The following is a 15,988-nucleotide window of genomic DNA, read 5'->3' as shown; positions in this document are numbered from 1 at the left end:
TCGTGACCGAGAGATAAAAATTCCCAAATAGACAAAGAAGGTATTTAACAAAAAGGATGAGAATCATTGTACTAATAAATAATTGTAATGATCTTTCATTAATTAAATTAAAAATTGGAAAAAACGTTATTTTTGTGTCAGATACACAAAATATTGAATTATTGAAATAGTTCTGCTATTAACATATAAAATTGCTTATATTTTTTGGCAATTCCAGCATGGGGGGAAGGGGAGTAGAGGCGAGAATATGTAGGTTGATTTATAGGGGATGAAAGCAGATAAAAGCTAAGATCCAGTCCGAAGCATGGGCTCTCAAAGTTCTCCGTACGGAGCCCTGAGAAAAGAAAAACCTAAGGTCTCTGCGAGCTATTCGTTTACCTAATAAAATACTAACTTGGTATATTTTGTAACCGTCTAAATAAGCAATATCTGCATTAATACAATTTGACAACGGTAGCGTTAATTTAAACATGGTATTATCTATTAATTCTAATAGACAATTCCATATTTTAATTGCCTTGTTGCCACATTTTGACACTACTTTATTAATGTGTTTGTCAAATTGTCAAATTTGAGAGGGAAATGAATTGTGGGGCTCCCTAAATAATAGTCAACACCTGCAAGGGCTCTTCTAAAAGTTCGAAAACCTTTGGCCTAAAGGATAAACGATATGCAAATTTTATGTCTGTCTATCCCAATACATTTGCAGCTCCACTTACTTCCACAAACCAATATTTACTTTACTTTGCTTTCAAGTTTTTATTATTACATTTTATTGCTATTTTATTATACACAGAAGCCGTGACTGGTAATTATAACACATAGTAAAATATTAAAGTGTTTGAAACTTCTGGTTTCTGGATCACAACTAAGATAGAAGATAAATAAATAGAAGTGGAAACAAAGACAAAGATGCGAAAAAGTGAGTTTTTAACTTTATCAGATCTACCAAAAAATTTCGCCCGATTTTATATTAATAACAGTACGTAACTGACTGACTTAACATTATGTATTTTTACCCATACGAGTACTTTTCAAACATAAACTGTCTGATTAGGATTTGGTGCTCCAGAAGTATGCGCACCAAGATGTCGCACAACCTGAGTCCTAACCGGTAAACATATACTATGTTCAGGTTGTGCGTCATCTTGGTGCGTACACTTCTGGAGGTCTTAGGATTTTATGCGGAGATTAATCTCAGTGTTGACAAAGGCCACACTAAATGGTTTGACGGACCAGGTTGTGGACCGCGGGCCTCATGTTGCACATCACCGGATTGAAACGTTGGACGATTTTAAACCTAAAACCCTTTTTTATAGAATCCAAATACTCATTTAATAGAAAATTCAAAATAAATAGAATAATGCAACACAGAAAGTCCGGTTACCTGAATCACATCACGACTTAGAGAGAGGGAGGAGTACAGCAATCCTCTCGCACATAAATATCTCCAACAAGATTCGAACCTGCGAATCTGCAAGTGTGTTCCTTACCCATAGCACGACACGTAAAACGTTTTTTACTCATACAACAATCTTTTATTTTTTAGGCACTTTTCTCGTCGGCTTGGTGTTCACTTCACTGCTAATGGTTCTAATCGTCGATGCCTATAAACTCAAACACCCGCTAAAAACAAAAGAAATGCGCGAACACAAACAGAAAAAGGACGGGACTTATTTTCCGAACGTGCTGGAAACTCCTTTACGTTGCTACCATTGCCATAACGCAAAGACTCACGAAGAATGCAACGAGCAAGGACTCATAGAGTGCGCTTATTCGCAAGATTCATGCCAAACAGAAGTCAGAATGATGCATGTTGGACGAGGATTGGTGCCAAGAATTACAAAGGTAAACTCGCGATAGCGCTAAGCGATTTAGGGTGTGTTGTGACTTGTGAGTGTGTAGTGATCTTAACACTCTTCCCTTATAAGAGATGAACACTCCGCTAAAAGTTAAAACACCCCCTAATCTCTTTTGTGATACCACATGAATACCACCACGTGAATGGGTACCAAGAATTACGGAGTTAAAGCTCGCGATAGTTTTAAGGTAATGAGTGTGTGTTGTTTGGGTACTCCCCTAGTATATTACCATACCAGGTTAGGGTTAAGCCACAATTTTATTCCGATTTTCCTTATTTTCTTTCTATTACGAGTTCGGGGACTGTCTGTGCTAGCCAAGTGAATATACCCCCTGCCCATAGGCTTCCGGCCTTTTACACAACTCGATGTAAAGTAGGCGAACAACATTAGTTTGTCTCCATATTAGTAAACATATATCTGGAGCGCCGTTGTGTGTGTGCGTGTGAAGTAATTTCCTCACTTCTCCCCTGTAGGGGATGAAAAGCTCAACATTATGAAATTGGATAGGTCTCCAGGCAAACTTCTAATATCCTTATAGTGTTCTTCTCATATTCTTTACAAAATCTAGTAGTGAAGATAAAACTCGATTTGGTTTCTATATGCAGCATTTTTTCATGCTTGTTTTCCGGCGCTCCAGAGGTGTGTGCACCAATATGGAATTAACTAAATTTGTTCGTCCATTTTACATCAAGTTGTGTAAAGGGATGAAAGTCTATGGGCAGGAGGTATATTCACTTGGCTAACACAGACAGTCTCAGAACTCGTAATAAAACTAAAATAATTGAATCGGAATAAAATTATGGCGTAACCCTAACCTGGTACACATACTATGGGAGTATTTGTTTTCCCAAGTTTGAAAACTCGGTTTCAAATCTCTTGGATTTGAATCCCATGTTCACCACTTCACTCAGTGTTTGATAAATATAAAGTAGGCAACTAAAACGAGCAAGCAAAAAGTTGAACAATCGTCGTTTAATGATTACCGCAGCCTGTCGTGTCTGGAGTCGTCTTCTTCCCATTAACTACAGTGACACCGGTGTAGCGGGTCGCTCAAGTGTGTCTCAAAGTGCGACTTTTGTTAGTATATTATGTTTGACTTCTTTCTTGGTATGATTTAATGTTCGACTCCCTCCTAAGTGACGCCGTTCGATAAACATCTCTGGTTTATAGCGTCTTACTTCACACTGAAATGTACTTTTTTTTATCTTTCCTAATTATGTTTATCTAATGTGTACTTTCAGTTTAGGATAAAATAAACTACTGACTGGCTAAAAAAATTCTCGCATTGTTTTTTACACACTAATATTTTTTTAACAGGGATGCAAGCAGACTACAGCATGTAATAATAACTACATGCAAAACGACAGACCGGGATGGCCTTCAACTCAGTGCAACCAAGCCGAGTATTTTCCTCTATACGTTTGCAGATATTGCTGTGGAGAAGCTGGCTGCAACTCAAACACTGACGGTAAAAAATTTGCATTTGCTGACACTTAAATGCACGTACACACTAAGTTATTGGCTATAGGTTGAATACTATTCACGAATTTTATTTTCCTAGGCCCAGAACGGAAGGGTTTCCGACCCACAAACCTTTTTAGTTGAACTCTCCATTTTGCCTATTCCGGAAGTCTTTATTTCTTTCGCACTATGCATAAAAGTATTTTATTTTTTCAATCTTTAATGGATTCTTAGTTAGTATTATGCGCAGGTCACACCCCTGCTTTTGTTTTGGGAGTATGCATAAATCATTAGTATTGTAATAATAAGGGATTAAGGAATCTTAGTTATTTCGAAAGTGCGACAAAACTCCGGCCCGGTCGGGTAACATGGCGTAAGGGAGTTGTCCTCCACTGTAAGCGTTGAATACTTCTAATTTGCACACCCATGACCACATGATCGAAGAGGTTTTGTTCTAACAATTACGCAACCGACTTGACATGTTTGCATCTCAAATTTCTATGTTACAGAGCCACATTGCCGGAAATTGGAAGCGCCAACTAACGGATGGATGAATTGTATGCCGGTCCCAGGCGTGACGTCATCGGCCTGTGAGTTTGGATGTGACAAATGCTTCAAATTAGAAGGCTCAAAATCAAGAACTTGCAAGTCTAACAAATACTGGTCAGGAGATGATGCCAAGTGTGTTTTTGGTAAGTAGCGATATTGGACACTATGTGAACCTAAACATATTCTTCTAAATTGTTCTCGTTGTTGAAAAAAAAGACTTTTGTGCGCAAGTAACTGATCAATCATTATTGAGTTCATTATTTAGAAAAAGAAGAAGCCAATGAAAGGCTACTTTCTCCATTTTTTTTCGAGTCTAATGAGACCAGATATTTTAACCAAAAATTATGCTATTTTGTTGGACACGAGGTTTTTTATGATATTTTCCTCGAGAATTCTGCTAATATTTCAACTCACAGGAACACCTATTTGTGATATAAGGGAAACTTTATTACGTTACGCTTATCCATCGATAGTTTATCATGGTTTTAATACCCTGAAATGATTCAAATCTCGGCTCAGTCAGTAATTTTGACACATGATGAACCACCACAATGTCGTATAGTTTTGATAGCTCATGGCTTTTTCGGGCTCGTCCGTAACTTTGCTCACAAAAGTCTCTTTTCCATTTTAGTTATTTGCGTTTGATGCGTGTAAAAAATATTCAATTTCTGAGCGAGTGACCGAGACCAACCTTGCTTTGAGCTAATAACCTTAAAATATAAAAAGAAACGTTACCTAAAAACCAGCCCCTTTTTTCCTTCGGAGTGAATTCGCGTAATCTTGATTCGAGCGAATATATTTCAATACGAAAAAACTCAGGTTATAGAATCAACCATAATTTTATGCCGATTTTCCTTATTTTAGTTCTATTACAAGTTCGGGGACTGTCTGTTTTATCCAAGTGAATATTCCCCTGTCCATAGGTTTCAGTCTCTTTACACAACTTGATGCAAAGTAATCGAACAAAATCAGTTGCATATTAGTACACACATTTATGGAGCGCTAAAAACTTTTCTTAGAGATAGGTCCCTTTTACTTCTGAGTGAGTGCGGGTGACTTTACTTTAACTTAATTTTTTTCTTTCAAACAAGATAAAAAAAAATATATTATTTCTAGATCCCGATTGCAAACTCGATCACTGCAGTACAGAAATGACCACACCTATGGAACACGGAGAAGTCGTTTGCTCAATGGGACGGAGTGCTGGTTCTATCTGTGAGTTCAGCTGTGAGGAAGGATATCACGTTCTGGGTAGAAAATCGGTACAATGCGTGGAAGAGACTTTGGAATGGGATGCGGTAAAACCTGCATGCAAAGAAGGTATGTGTATAGCAGTGATTTTCAACCAAATGTTCCGCGGCACCCTAAGGTTTTACCAGTAAAGTCCGAGCATTCCGTGAGTTACTATTTAAATCCGAAAGTTTATATTAATATATTTTAGTCAGTTTTGCGCCTAGCATTGTGGCAAAGCCATATAATTCAGCGTTTATATTTGCGTTATTATGCAGTAGAACTCCCATAGTAGTCCAGTGGTTCCCAACCATATCCATGAGAGTTCTTCATTTGCATATTTTGGAACTCGTTATGCTTCCTCTATACGCATGTAAACTACTTTACTTGTTCAATCTTTACTTAATGAATCCATATCTAGTGCTATGTGGTAGTTGCACTTTGGCTTTTGTACAGTTTGAGCTGTTTGTAATTAACTTAATAACTAAAGAACATTGCAGCAAATTCAACGTACAATTTCCCCAAGACCGACAAAATTTTTATGGAATACCTCCACACACACACACACACACACACACACAACGGTTGGGAAATCATGGAATAGCCTTTTAATGGTGTTTTGTTTTTTGTTAATTATTCATTATTTATAAATTTTCAGGTGACACAAAAACAAATCCATGTAATGAGTTTGCAACTTTTGAATACGATCGAAATGGAACCCTCATTTGTAAATGCAGGCCCGGATTTGAAGGTATGAAATGTTTTTGGACACAAAATGGATCGTTTTGTTAATTTGTTGTTGTTCTAATTGATTTTGTTGTTGATATTTTTCTTCTTGTTGTTGTAAAAAAATCGTTTTTTTTTTCTTTTCGGTTGCACTATGCTTATGAGTTAAAACGTATGTTCTCGGTCTGATGAGCGAATGGCAATTTTTGTAAGCATTTAACTAGGAAAAAAGTCTGGTGCGATCAGTCACTAATATAAAGAAATCCGAATCTTTCGAACAAAAACTTATTTTCATGTTTCCGTAGGGGATGGTCTGACATCATGTCTGGACATTGACGAATGCGCTTCCCCAGATCTCAACAAATGCCACGAACTGGCGACCTGCACAAATACTATTGGATCCTACTTGTAAGTTTGGTGTTTTGTTTTGCTAGGATCTACCCTTCCCTCATTTTAGAACTCTCTATTCCTCCCACCTCATGCGTAAAAATTACTTTATTTATGCAATCTTTAATGGTTCTTTAGCTAGTAATATGCGCAAGTCGCACTCCCGTTTTTGTACAGTTCAAGTAGTATATGTCTGCATAAATAAGCGCTATGGTAGTAATAATAAAGAATATTAGTAGTTGTACACAGCAAATAATAAGCAAACTCCTCCCTGTCTCCAAGAGCAGGGGGCTCGTGAAATGCTTTGGCCTTCCCTGGTCTAGTCTTTTTTTCTGTCTTTAAACCTTCTCCGACAGCAGCGAATGGGTAGAGTGCATTTGACGATTACCGTCATATTTGGCTTTCGAAAGTTATGTATTATTAAATTTATTTAAAGCGTGTCATTTTAACACTAGAGGGTTGTCCAAATATCAAACGAAGATGAAGTGATTTAATATGACTAACGCAATGTCAGCGCAATTCGAGTAGAATGTTGAAAGGATTGTGCGAGATATCATATAGCAGGGCTCCCATGCATCAAAATGAAAGAGCAATCGGGTCCGATTTCACAAATGACTTAATAAATGATTATTATCTATGGTATAAGTTAGTATGAGTTTATTTCGACTCCATAATCAGCATAATAGAAGATAAAATATTTGATAAAAACAAAATAAACAAAACTGATTGTAGAATCAGGAAAACGAACGAAACCTCAAGTTAGTTTGAAACGTACAGATTTCACTTGGAAATGTGTGGTTAAAAAAAGTAGTACGTGTTCGCTCACCCAAAAGTATTAAAACTAATTAAAGAAAGCACGCGCACTATTTACTCCTAGTAAATGCCGAAACTCTGATGAGAAACAGTTTATAATAATTACCCCTTCTACTTTCCAGGTGCAACTGTGAGGCAGGATTTTCCGGAGATGGATTCGAGTGTTATGACATAAATGAATGCATGACATGGCAACACGATTGCGATGCAAATGGTATATGCAAGAACAATGTTGGATCGTACACTTGCATGTGTGCTCCGGAATATATTGGCGATGGAATAAATTGTGAAAGTAAGTAGACCAGTAGTTATCAACTTTTCTATCTTACGTGGCCAATTTTAACTGCACGAAAAGTCTGTAGCCCGTTACCTTCCTCATGCGACAAAAAACTACGAGTAAAGCAAAAAAAATTTCCGCAAAAATAGTCACATTCATATTAACAAAGTGAAATGATAAATGCCATCCTGTAGGAAAACAGCATCGTTATTCATTACGACTGCCGTCAATTCAACTAAACTAAACTGTTTCTTTCGCGGCCCATTTTAGTTGCACAAAATTTTGTGGCCCTTTTAGTTTTTCATGCAAAGAAAAAACTACAAAAAAAACAAAAAATTATTTTCGCAAAAATAGACACAGTCAGGCAAATTAACTTTCTCATGCTACTACGAGCAAACTACAAAAAAGTTCAACTGATTTCCGAAAGTATAGATACATTCACTTCAATGATGAGAATGGTAAATGCCCCGCTGTAGCAAAAAATGCATTGTTATTCATTAGTACTACCGTCAATTTATTTATCTAACCTTTTTTTTTCTCTGTGGCCTATTTCCGTTGCACCAAAATTCTGTGGCTCGATAACTTTCTTATGCGACAAAAAAACTACAAGAAAAGCAAAAAATTCTTTCGCGAAAATGGACACTTCAATAATTAAAATGATAACTGCCATCTTGTAGCAAAAACAGCATTGTTATTTATAACTACTAATGCCAATTTGACTAAATTTATCAATAACTTGCATATTTTATCAAAGGTGCACATAGATATACTCATAGACGAGTCAGTCTTCTTACTTTTGAGTAAGGACGCGTGGCCTTTGCATTAAACAAATTTCCTCAAAATTTCAACTAGGTTTTGACTAAGTTACAACTGAAAACACTATAGAAATTATAGGCGGTGTCACACGAGAAATTGAAGCCAGGGCATTTTGTTTTGCTGTGATCAAATTCTTTGCGTAGCTATTTTCAGAAGGCCATAGTATTTTTTACTTTTGAGTAAACTCGCGTAATATTTCATTTATCAAATCATCTTGAAAAATTTTATTCGTTACTCAAAATGTTTCTTTTTTATACAGAAAACGATGTTGACTGCCCACATGAACAACTCATGGATGGCCTGTACTGCATCAGGAAAAATATAACACAAAAACCAAAGCCGACCGAGGTAATTCAAATTGCTACAACTGGAAATAGTATCGAAATTATAGGCGGTGCCACTCGAGCAATTGATGCCACGGCACCTACTTCAACAGATCCCTCAGGAAAGTCAGGAAAGTCAATAGATACCACAACTATATCTGATGCCACAAATGCACTTAATGATGCCACGACCAAGTCAGTCACAGATACAAACAGTAATTTAGCAACTGCTGAAAATGGAAACACATCTGGTGCCACGCCAACTGTTCCCAATACTATAACAGATGTCGTCCCCACTGACATTAACTCAAACAACAATGACACATCGTCAGTTGCTACTAATATCCCCGGAGAAGGCTCAGAAGTTACGCCATCTACTACATCTGACGCCCCAGTTGATGCTACTACAACTGTCACGCCACCAGAACCTCAGATTGACTGGTGTGTCAGTTTTGAGCAAGGAGTTCCACCAGTAATGAAAGATGAAAGGGTGTACAAGGAAATCAATGATCTTCTGCTGGTAAGCGTTTCATAACTTGGTTATAAAATTCAATTGCGGTGTGGCGCATCGTGCCAAGCATTGGGCATACGCTCTCCACCGCACTTCAGATTACCCTGCTTGGGTTCGCAGGTTTGAATCCAACTCAAGGTAAATTATGTGCCTGAGGATTGCTGGACACCTCGCCATCGTAGGGTGGTTCACTTATCCGCTGGTCGGCTACGGCTTCCTTCATCAGCAAGTCCATGTTTCTGAAAACAAATATCTGGATAACTAATCCCATACACGACATAACCGGACATGAGGCCGTGGTTCATCATGATATGATTAAGCCGTCTTATCGGTTTTCGTCTCCCCGAGAATATTATGTAAATCCTATTTCTAAAATTTAATTCCTGCACACTTTCAAATAGACTCGAAGTTTGGAGACAATCATCATAATATTAAGATAAATCTCCCTTTTTCGGGATTTCTAGCTTCAACGACGCAGTTTTCGTTAAAAGTCCCAAAACCCAAATTATAGTCCCTAAGTTATATCTCACTGGCAATTTGATGACGAGTCGAGTAATTCATTTAGAGTCACTTCGCTCACAAGCCCAGACGTTACTTAGCAAAGTTACATAGATTTTCTAACAGAAATTATTTGTTCAATATTTGCAGTCTAGAGTTGTTCCAGCAGGCGACGAGACATCCGTTATTTTAGGAGCTTGGATTGGTCTGGACGATCGATTTGATGGCAATGAGTTGAGATGGAGAGATGGATGCGAATTAAAAGAAGGTCAATTCACTAAATGGGCTCCTGGCGAACCTCGGCTGAGGAAAGAAGAAGGTAGAAAAAAAAATTCGTATGACATTCATTCGCGTTAATCGCTTCGAACTAGGCAAAGCAGCTAATGATATTTAATGATATGTAAAAAGGTACTCTGACAAGAACGTAGCGAGCCCAATTTTTTATTTTTATTTGGGGGGGGGGCATTTTTTGTATAGTGACGTAATACGACGCTTACTCTTGCCTCTACCTCTCTTGGCTACGCATATGTGCCCTGATTTTTAGGGATCTGGATTTTTTTATACGACACACCTTCACTCCCTTTGTTCTTGTATTCAGTAGGATAGTGACATTCTTGTGACCCCAAATTCATCGTTTTTTGTTTTGTTTATAATTCTCAGGAAAAAGTGGAATATAAATGGAGCTAAAACGAAACAATTGACGTTTTATTCAACTAGCGACTAGTAGCATATTTCCTTGTGCGTTGTCATCATTGTTTATATAATTTATGAGATCATTTCATATAACATTCGGCCCCATTAATCATGATTCGATACAATTATTCATTACATTCGTTACAACTGTTTATGAAATTTAATACAATTTTTAGGACATTCGGTGCAATTATTCAGACATCCGTTTCAATTGTTTATGCCATTCGGTGCAATTATTCTCAAATTTGTTTGGAATTTTGCTCATAATATGTTAATTTCTAACCTTCGTGACCATATATTTAGGCAACACTTTCGTGTTTTATTCTAGATTTCCAGAACTGTGTCCACCTTATATCGGATCCCGTTTCATATGGAACTCGTGATTTCTTGTGGAAAGTCGTCAATTGCAGCGACAGTCTCCGTTATTCGTGCGACACAGAGAGGGCAAAACGTAAGTTTAATTTACATTTTAAAACTTATTGGATTGCTGAATATTTTTGACAGTGAAATTAGAATTGCAACTATTTGTAATCACAAAATTTGAATAATCTTTGCAGAGGCCTATCCAGGTAAATTGAGAATTATTTTAAAACTAATTGAATTGCGGAATAATTGTAACAGTGAAATTAAAAATTTAACTTTTTGTAATCACAAAATTTGAATAATCTTAGCAGGGGCTTAACCAGGGGAATTGAGAGTGGCCCCACTTCATTTGAAATGCAAAAAGGGCATTTTTTTGAAACATGCATAGCAATCTTTCGTAGACTGAAACGGTTTTTCGAGACCCCAGGACTCATTAAAACCCACAGACCCGCTAGCTGATACGGTCGAACCAGGCCATTATAAATATCACCCGTTTTTTTCTTCATGTTCATCAGGTTTTAGGCTAGTTGTTCCCAACCTTCTATGGCTTGTGGCTGCTTTCTGGAGGCTTTTAGCACTCATGGCCCCCATGTTTATCATTCCAGTGGTATCTATAGTGTTGTTTTGATTGTTGGATTCCGAATCCCATCAGGTTCAATGGTTTTCATATGAACAGATTTATACAAATATACTTAACATGCAGAAGTAAGCACTCTAGTCTGAAATTTTGACTCTAACCCCTAAATGAATCAAAAATTTACATTTTTTATTGAGTCAAACTTTGCGAAGTTTAAAAATACCGATCCGAGTCGCTCAAGTAATTCAGCTTTTATCATCAAAATGATCAATTTACAGACTCCGGAAACGACTTAGAAATCTGCAAGCCTCGTATCGGAGACATCGCTAATGGTGCTGTCACGTGTACCGATGGATGGAATGTTAACTCCGTATGCTCATTTGAGTGTGACCCAGGTTTCGTGCTTCAAGAATCGTACAGTCAAACGATGTGCTTAGGAACGACACTGACATGGAGTCGGACTCCTCCTACTTGTGTTCGTAAGTAACATTTTTGGTTTTATTTGTTTTTTCAGTAAAATATCTAATTTTTCTATACGGAATGAATAATAAGACTAAGCGTGTTGTACTCCGAATTTATCAGGTTGCCTTGCATTAATGGTAACCTTACAATCGGCGCTTTTAACATATATGGCCATGTACGACGCAAGGGGTTATTTTCCGATCCAGTGATCCATATCGAATGACTTAATGCAAGAGGTAGCCTGCGGGCCACAACCCTGCCCGCCAAGTCATTTAGTGTGACCCTTGTCACAACTCAGATTTTCTTCATTAAGCATAAAATCCTAATCCGACAGTTTATGTTTAAAACAAGCCTACCCATATGGGTAAAAATACCTATTGACTTTTGCTCTTGTTGCTGCATTGGATCTTTCGCAGTTTTATCCGGTGAATTTATTACTGCAAGACTAAGAGGGCCGCATTTTTCTCTCTTGCTTTTTTCGCGGCGCTCTGATTGTCGCTAATTTTTCAATTCGTTGAGTACATGGAAAAACAATTTTGTTTTTTTGATAAATTTTGTACATGATAGTAATATGTTTTAATCAAATATTCATACCTTTTATAAATCAAGGTGCTGTATGTAGCCCGCCATTGTTTCCACCAAACGAAGGTAACATGACTTGCTCAGATGACAACAACATTGGATCAGTTTGTGAATTCGGCTGCAACAGAGGCTACCGTATCCAAGGCAACGCCGAGGTCACCTGTCTAGAAAATCAGGAATGGAGCTCTTCAAGACCGTGCTGTAGAGGTTTGTACAGCATATATTTCTCTGAATAAACGTGAATTTCTTTATTGCGACTGAATGTAAAACAAAATGTACAAAAGTAATAATGGTTTTGGTTCACGGGTTCGAATCCCATGCCACTTATTTAAAATGTGATAAATTGCACAGAAAATGTCGAACATATCAGTGACTGCTATTACAGCTTATTTCGGAGTGAAAGTTTGAAAATTCTTGTTAAAATTATCTCATAAAACCAATTATTTTTCACAAAGTGAAACTTACAAAATTGGTGAAAAATGAAAATAAATGCAAATTTAGCAAATATTGCTTTTAGTTCGATTTCGAATGTTTTATCGAGTCCACCGGTGCCTGATATTTATCCCCAAATGTTGCTATTTGTCTCAATTCACAGGGGAACACGTCCATTTGACATTTGATACCATTCTGCTACCATTTGCTACAGTTTTGCTGACATTGCGGTAGGATTGGCCATGTTTATATATTTTATGATTACACTTTGTTTATATTTCAGATGACTGTGCTCCGTACGCAAGAATGAATCTGATTTTTGTTTTGGATAGTTCAAGCAGCGTCGGACTCGAAAACTTCTATGATATAAAGCAATTTGTGAAAGATGTAAGTTTAAAAACCATCAATGCTTTCAACAAAACGGAACGTCGAAGTTTAAGAAAGTATTTAAGTGTCTAACTAAGCGTCAACTAAAATGAAACTCTTGAAGTGTTCTGGGTTAAGATAAAAAAGAACCTAAAAAAATTGGTTTGTTCTGCATATAAACGTTATATGATTTTCTAAATAGTCTTTTTTGCAAGTTTTCTCTAAAGCTCATTAACTTCTCTCTATCTAAATAATATTTACACGACTTTTCAAAACTGCCTATGTCGTCAATTTGTCTCTTTACCAATTTTATTGTATATGTTAGCAAAGTTGCTATCTCTCTTAAGTTCCCAAAATTATTTGGGTTGTAGTCAAATGTGTTCATCATCATGACTATTGCATAGTCAATGTTTTCAGCGAAAGCAATTATTTTTTTTTACACTAACAACACTATAGGTGTTGCTGCTTGAAGACCTAACCAGGTCCATCGCGATCCTCGTCTTAACGATCCAGTTCATTTTTCTGTACCAATCTTTGTGTATTCGTTTTTTGTGACGACAAATAAATATTTGACTGACTGACTCTGGGTTGGCATTATGAAAAATGTGCACATTAAGTTAAAGTCATGACCGAAGCGGCTTTTGGTCTCTTTATGCATGTATGTACACTTTTTTATGCTCAATGATCTATAATATTCAATTTTCTTGTCTTTCAGCTCCAGAAACGATTCGTATTATCTGTGGACTTTACTCAAGTTACCGCCATTGTGTATCACTCAAAGATTGTCCCTCTCAATAACAACGAGATTTTTGATTCGAACGTCGAATTTGAAGAAGCGATCGGAAAGCTCACTTACTCAGGATTAGGAACTTATACTGGTTAGTAATTAGTGCAGCTGTTCTCAATTTTTTGGATATATCCATCATCCAATCATCCAGTTAAGGTTAGAGTTAGAATTGGGAATGATTCAAAAATTGAATTTTCAGCGCAATCTGACTTCTTAACCCTAACCTTTACTGGACAATGTGAGTAACCATATTTTAGCCGCAACATCCACACTAATGTCAGTAGTTATTAAAACTCTCGGAAAATCACTTATGGAGCATTAATTTAGTTCTTACTAAGAACACGCCAAATGCAATAGAGTCGAAATATACTGTGACGCTGGAGATGGTGCCATTGTGATTTTGAACCAGCGACTCAGCCCTGGTTTTGCAAATTTGTATCACTTTAATGTGACCCATTTTTATTGATTGCTTCGTATACTAATTAGTAAGAAATATTTGACTTGATGCCTTCACTTTCATCAAATCCCCACTGCTTGTTTTTAACAAAAAAACTGCTGTAACAACTTTGATTCAAGGGAGCCGGAGCTCCGAGAAGAAAGAGCTTGCAGGTTGCCGATCGCTGCTCTCGGCCATTGCTGTCCTACTTTTTTTGTAAGACAACGGATGTCATATACCGAAGTATTAACTGACGATCAATTTTTTGTACACTCTGCAGGAAAAGCAATTGAGTACGTCATCGAAAACTTCATCGGCCGAAGAGACGGAGCGAAAGATGTCGTTGTCCTGCTGACTGATGGGAAATCTCTGGATGACGTCACTGAGCCAGGTATTTATATATACGACGCTTACTCACGCCCTTCGGTAAATTGCCAAATATCAAATCGTTTCCAAATAACTTCATGTTCAGCAAAAAAAATAATAAATATTCGATAAAATTGAACATCAAACAGAAAACTAAAAACAGCAATAAGAAAAAGTTTTTGAACATAATGGGTCAGAAATAAAGGGTTTCAAAATAAGCAAATGTAAGAAATGCATTACAAAGCTGCCCTCAGCCTTCTTGTTTGTAAATTTGTAACTCGTCATTTAATATCATTTACTTATATTTACAGCTAAAAAGCTAAGGCAATTGAACGTCCATGTCGTTGCTGTTGGTGTAAAGGAAGCAAGATGGTCAGAATTAGAAGCAATTGCGTCGAAACCAATCTCGGAAAATATTGTAACAGTCGATAAATTTGTTGACTTGGAAAAAACTGTTCAAAATATCGAAAAGAAGGTTTGCAGCTCGCAATGTTAAGGAGAGTAAAGATTTATGCAGGGTCGGTCTATTAGACAAGGGCAACTTTTGTGCTCGCGACCCCTTTCAATATATTAAAATTTTAAGCGATCACTGTTAAGTCGGCGTTGTTGAACAAGCGCGCTGTTTCTCTGATACTATGTTTTCTTTCGAAATCGTGAGATTTACGTTTTGCACTAGTTTTGCAGTCGAAAGTCTGAAATTTAGAATAGATATGGTGCTTCTTGTGAAATTGGTGTACCCTTTTCGCCCCCCAAATTTCGCTGCGCGCACCAATGAGGGTCGCGACCCCCAGTTTATTCCTGTATTCTACCGCAGTGGGGCCCAAATTTTTTTACCCACCGCGTTTATTCAATGTGTATTTTATTAAATTTAACCAATATAAATTTTAATTATACAGATCCACTAATATATATATATAATATATTCATTCCCATTGAATTTCGAGAGCTGAAACAATTTTTTTATTCCATGTACATGTGTTTTCTACGTTGTTATCTATTTATTTGTCATTGAATACAGAGGTATTTAATGTTGATTGTATATCTTTTTGATTTTTCAATGTAGCTATATTTATTTATACCCATATATTGTTTATCTATTGAATTTTTTCGTACTTTATATATTTAGTTAAACTGATTTATAGTAAAATACATACAGCATTATATACAAATATTTATATTTAATAGCAAAAAAATATGATTTTGTTTACAATGTACATTACAGTAATTTATTTAGTTATAATACAGTTTATAATTAAGATGTAATATTTTTAAATACTATAATGTACCCCCCATGTATCTGTTTATTAATAAATGTTGATGAAAATATACATTTTGATTTGTGATTTTGTCAAAAGCAGATTGATTTATTATATAACTTTAGCTCACTATGACAGATTGCACACTAGGACTACTTTGTGTCCGACGCTCCCGTAGTAAGTGCACCAAGATGGCGAACACTGGAACGTAGTAT

At 36.7% G+C, this 15,988-nt stretch overlaps 1 protein-coding gene across 1 annotated transcript; it reads left to right on the top strand.

Annotated features, from left to right (window-relative positions):
• The first annotated feature begins 796 nt into the window (after positions 1–796).
• Positions 797–15,626, top strand: LOC120338298 (uncharacterized). Its single transcript, XM_039406276.2, has 17 exons — positions 797–922; positions 1,550–1,848; positions 3,180–3,330; positions 3,833–4,015; positions 4,989–5,192; positions 5,761–5,853; positions 6,134–6,236; positions 7,151–7,320; positions 8,381–8,964; positions 9,604–9,772; positions 10,475–10,597; positions 11,365–11,565; positions 12,158–12,337; positions 12,846–12,949; positions 13,644–13,806; positions 14,432–14,542; positions 14,829–15,626. The coding sequence occupies exons 1-17, from the start codon at positions 913–915 to the stop codon at positions 15,011–15,013; spliced, it is 3,033 nt and encodes a 1,010-aa protein (XP_039262210.2). The 5' UTR covers positions 797–912; the 3' UTR covers positions 15,014–15,626.
• Positions 15,627–15,988: the final 362 nt, after the last annotated feature.

Source organism: Styela clava, chromosome 10 (genome assembly GCF_964204865.1).
Source record: "Styela clava chromosome 10, kaStyClav1.hap1.2, whole genome shotgun sequence".
Lineage (NCBI taxonomy): Eukaryota > Metazoa > Chordata > Ascidiacea > Stolidobranchia > Styelidae > Styela > Styela clava.
The sequence above is the reverse complement of the archived record's forward strand: the minus strand, read 5'-3'. Positions and strand labels throughout refer to the sequence as shown.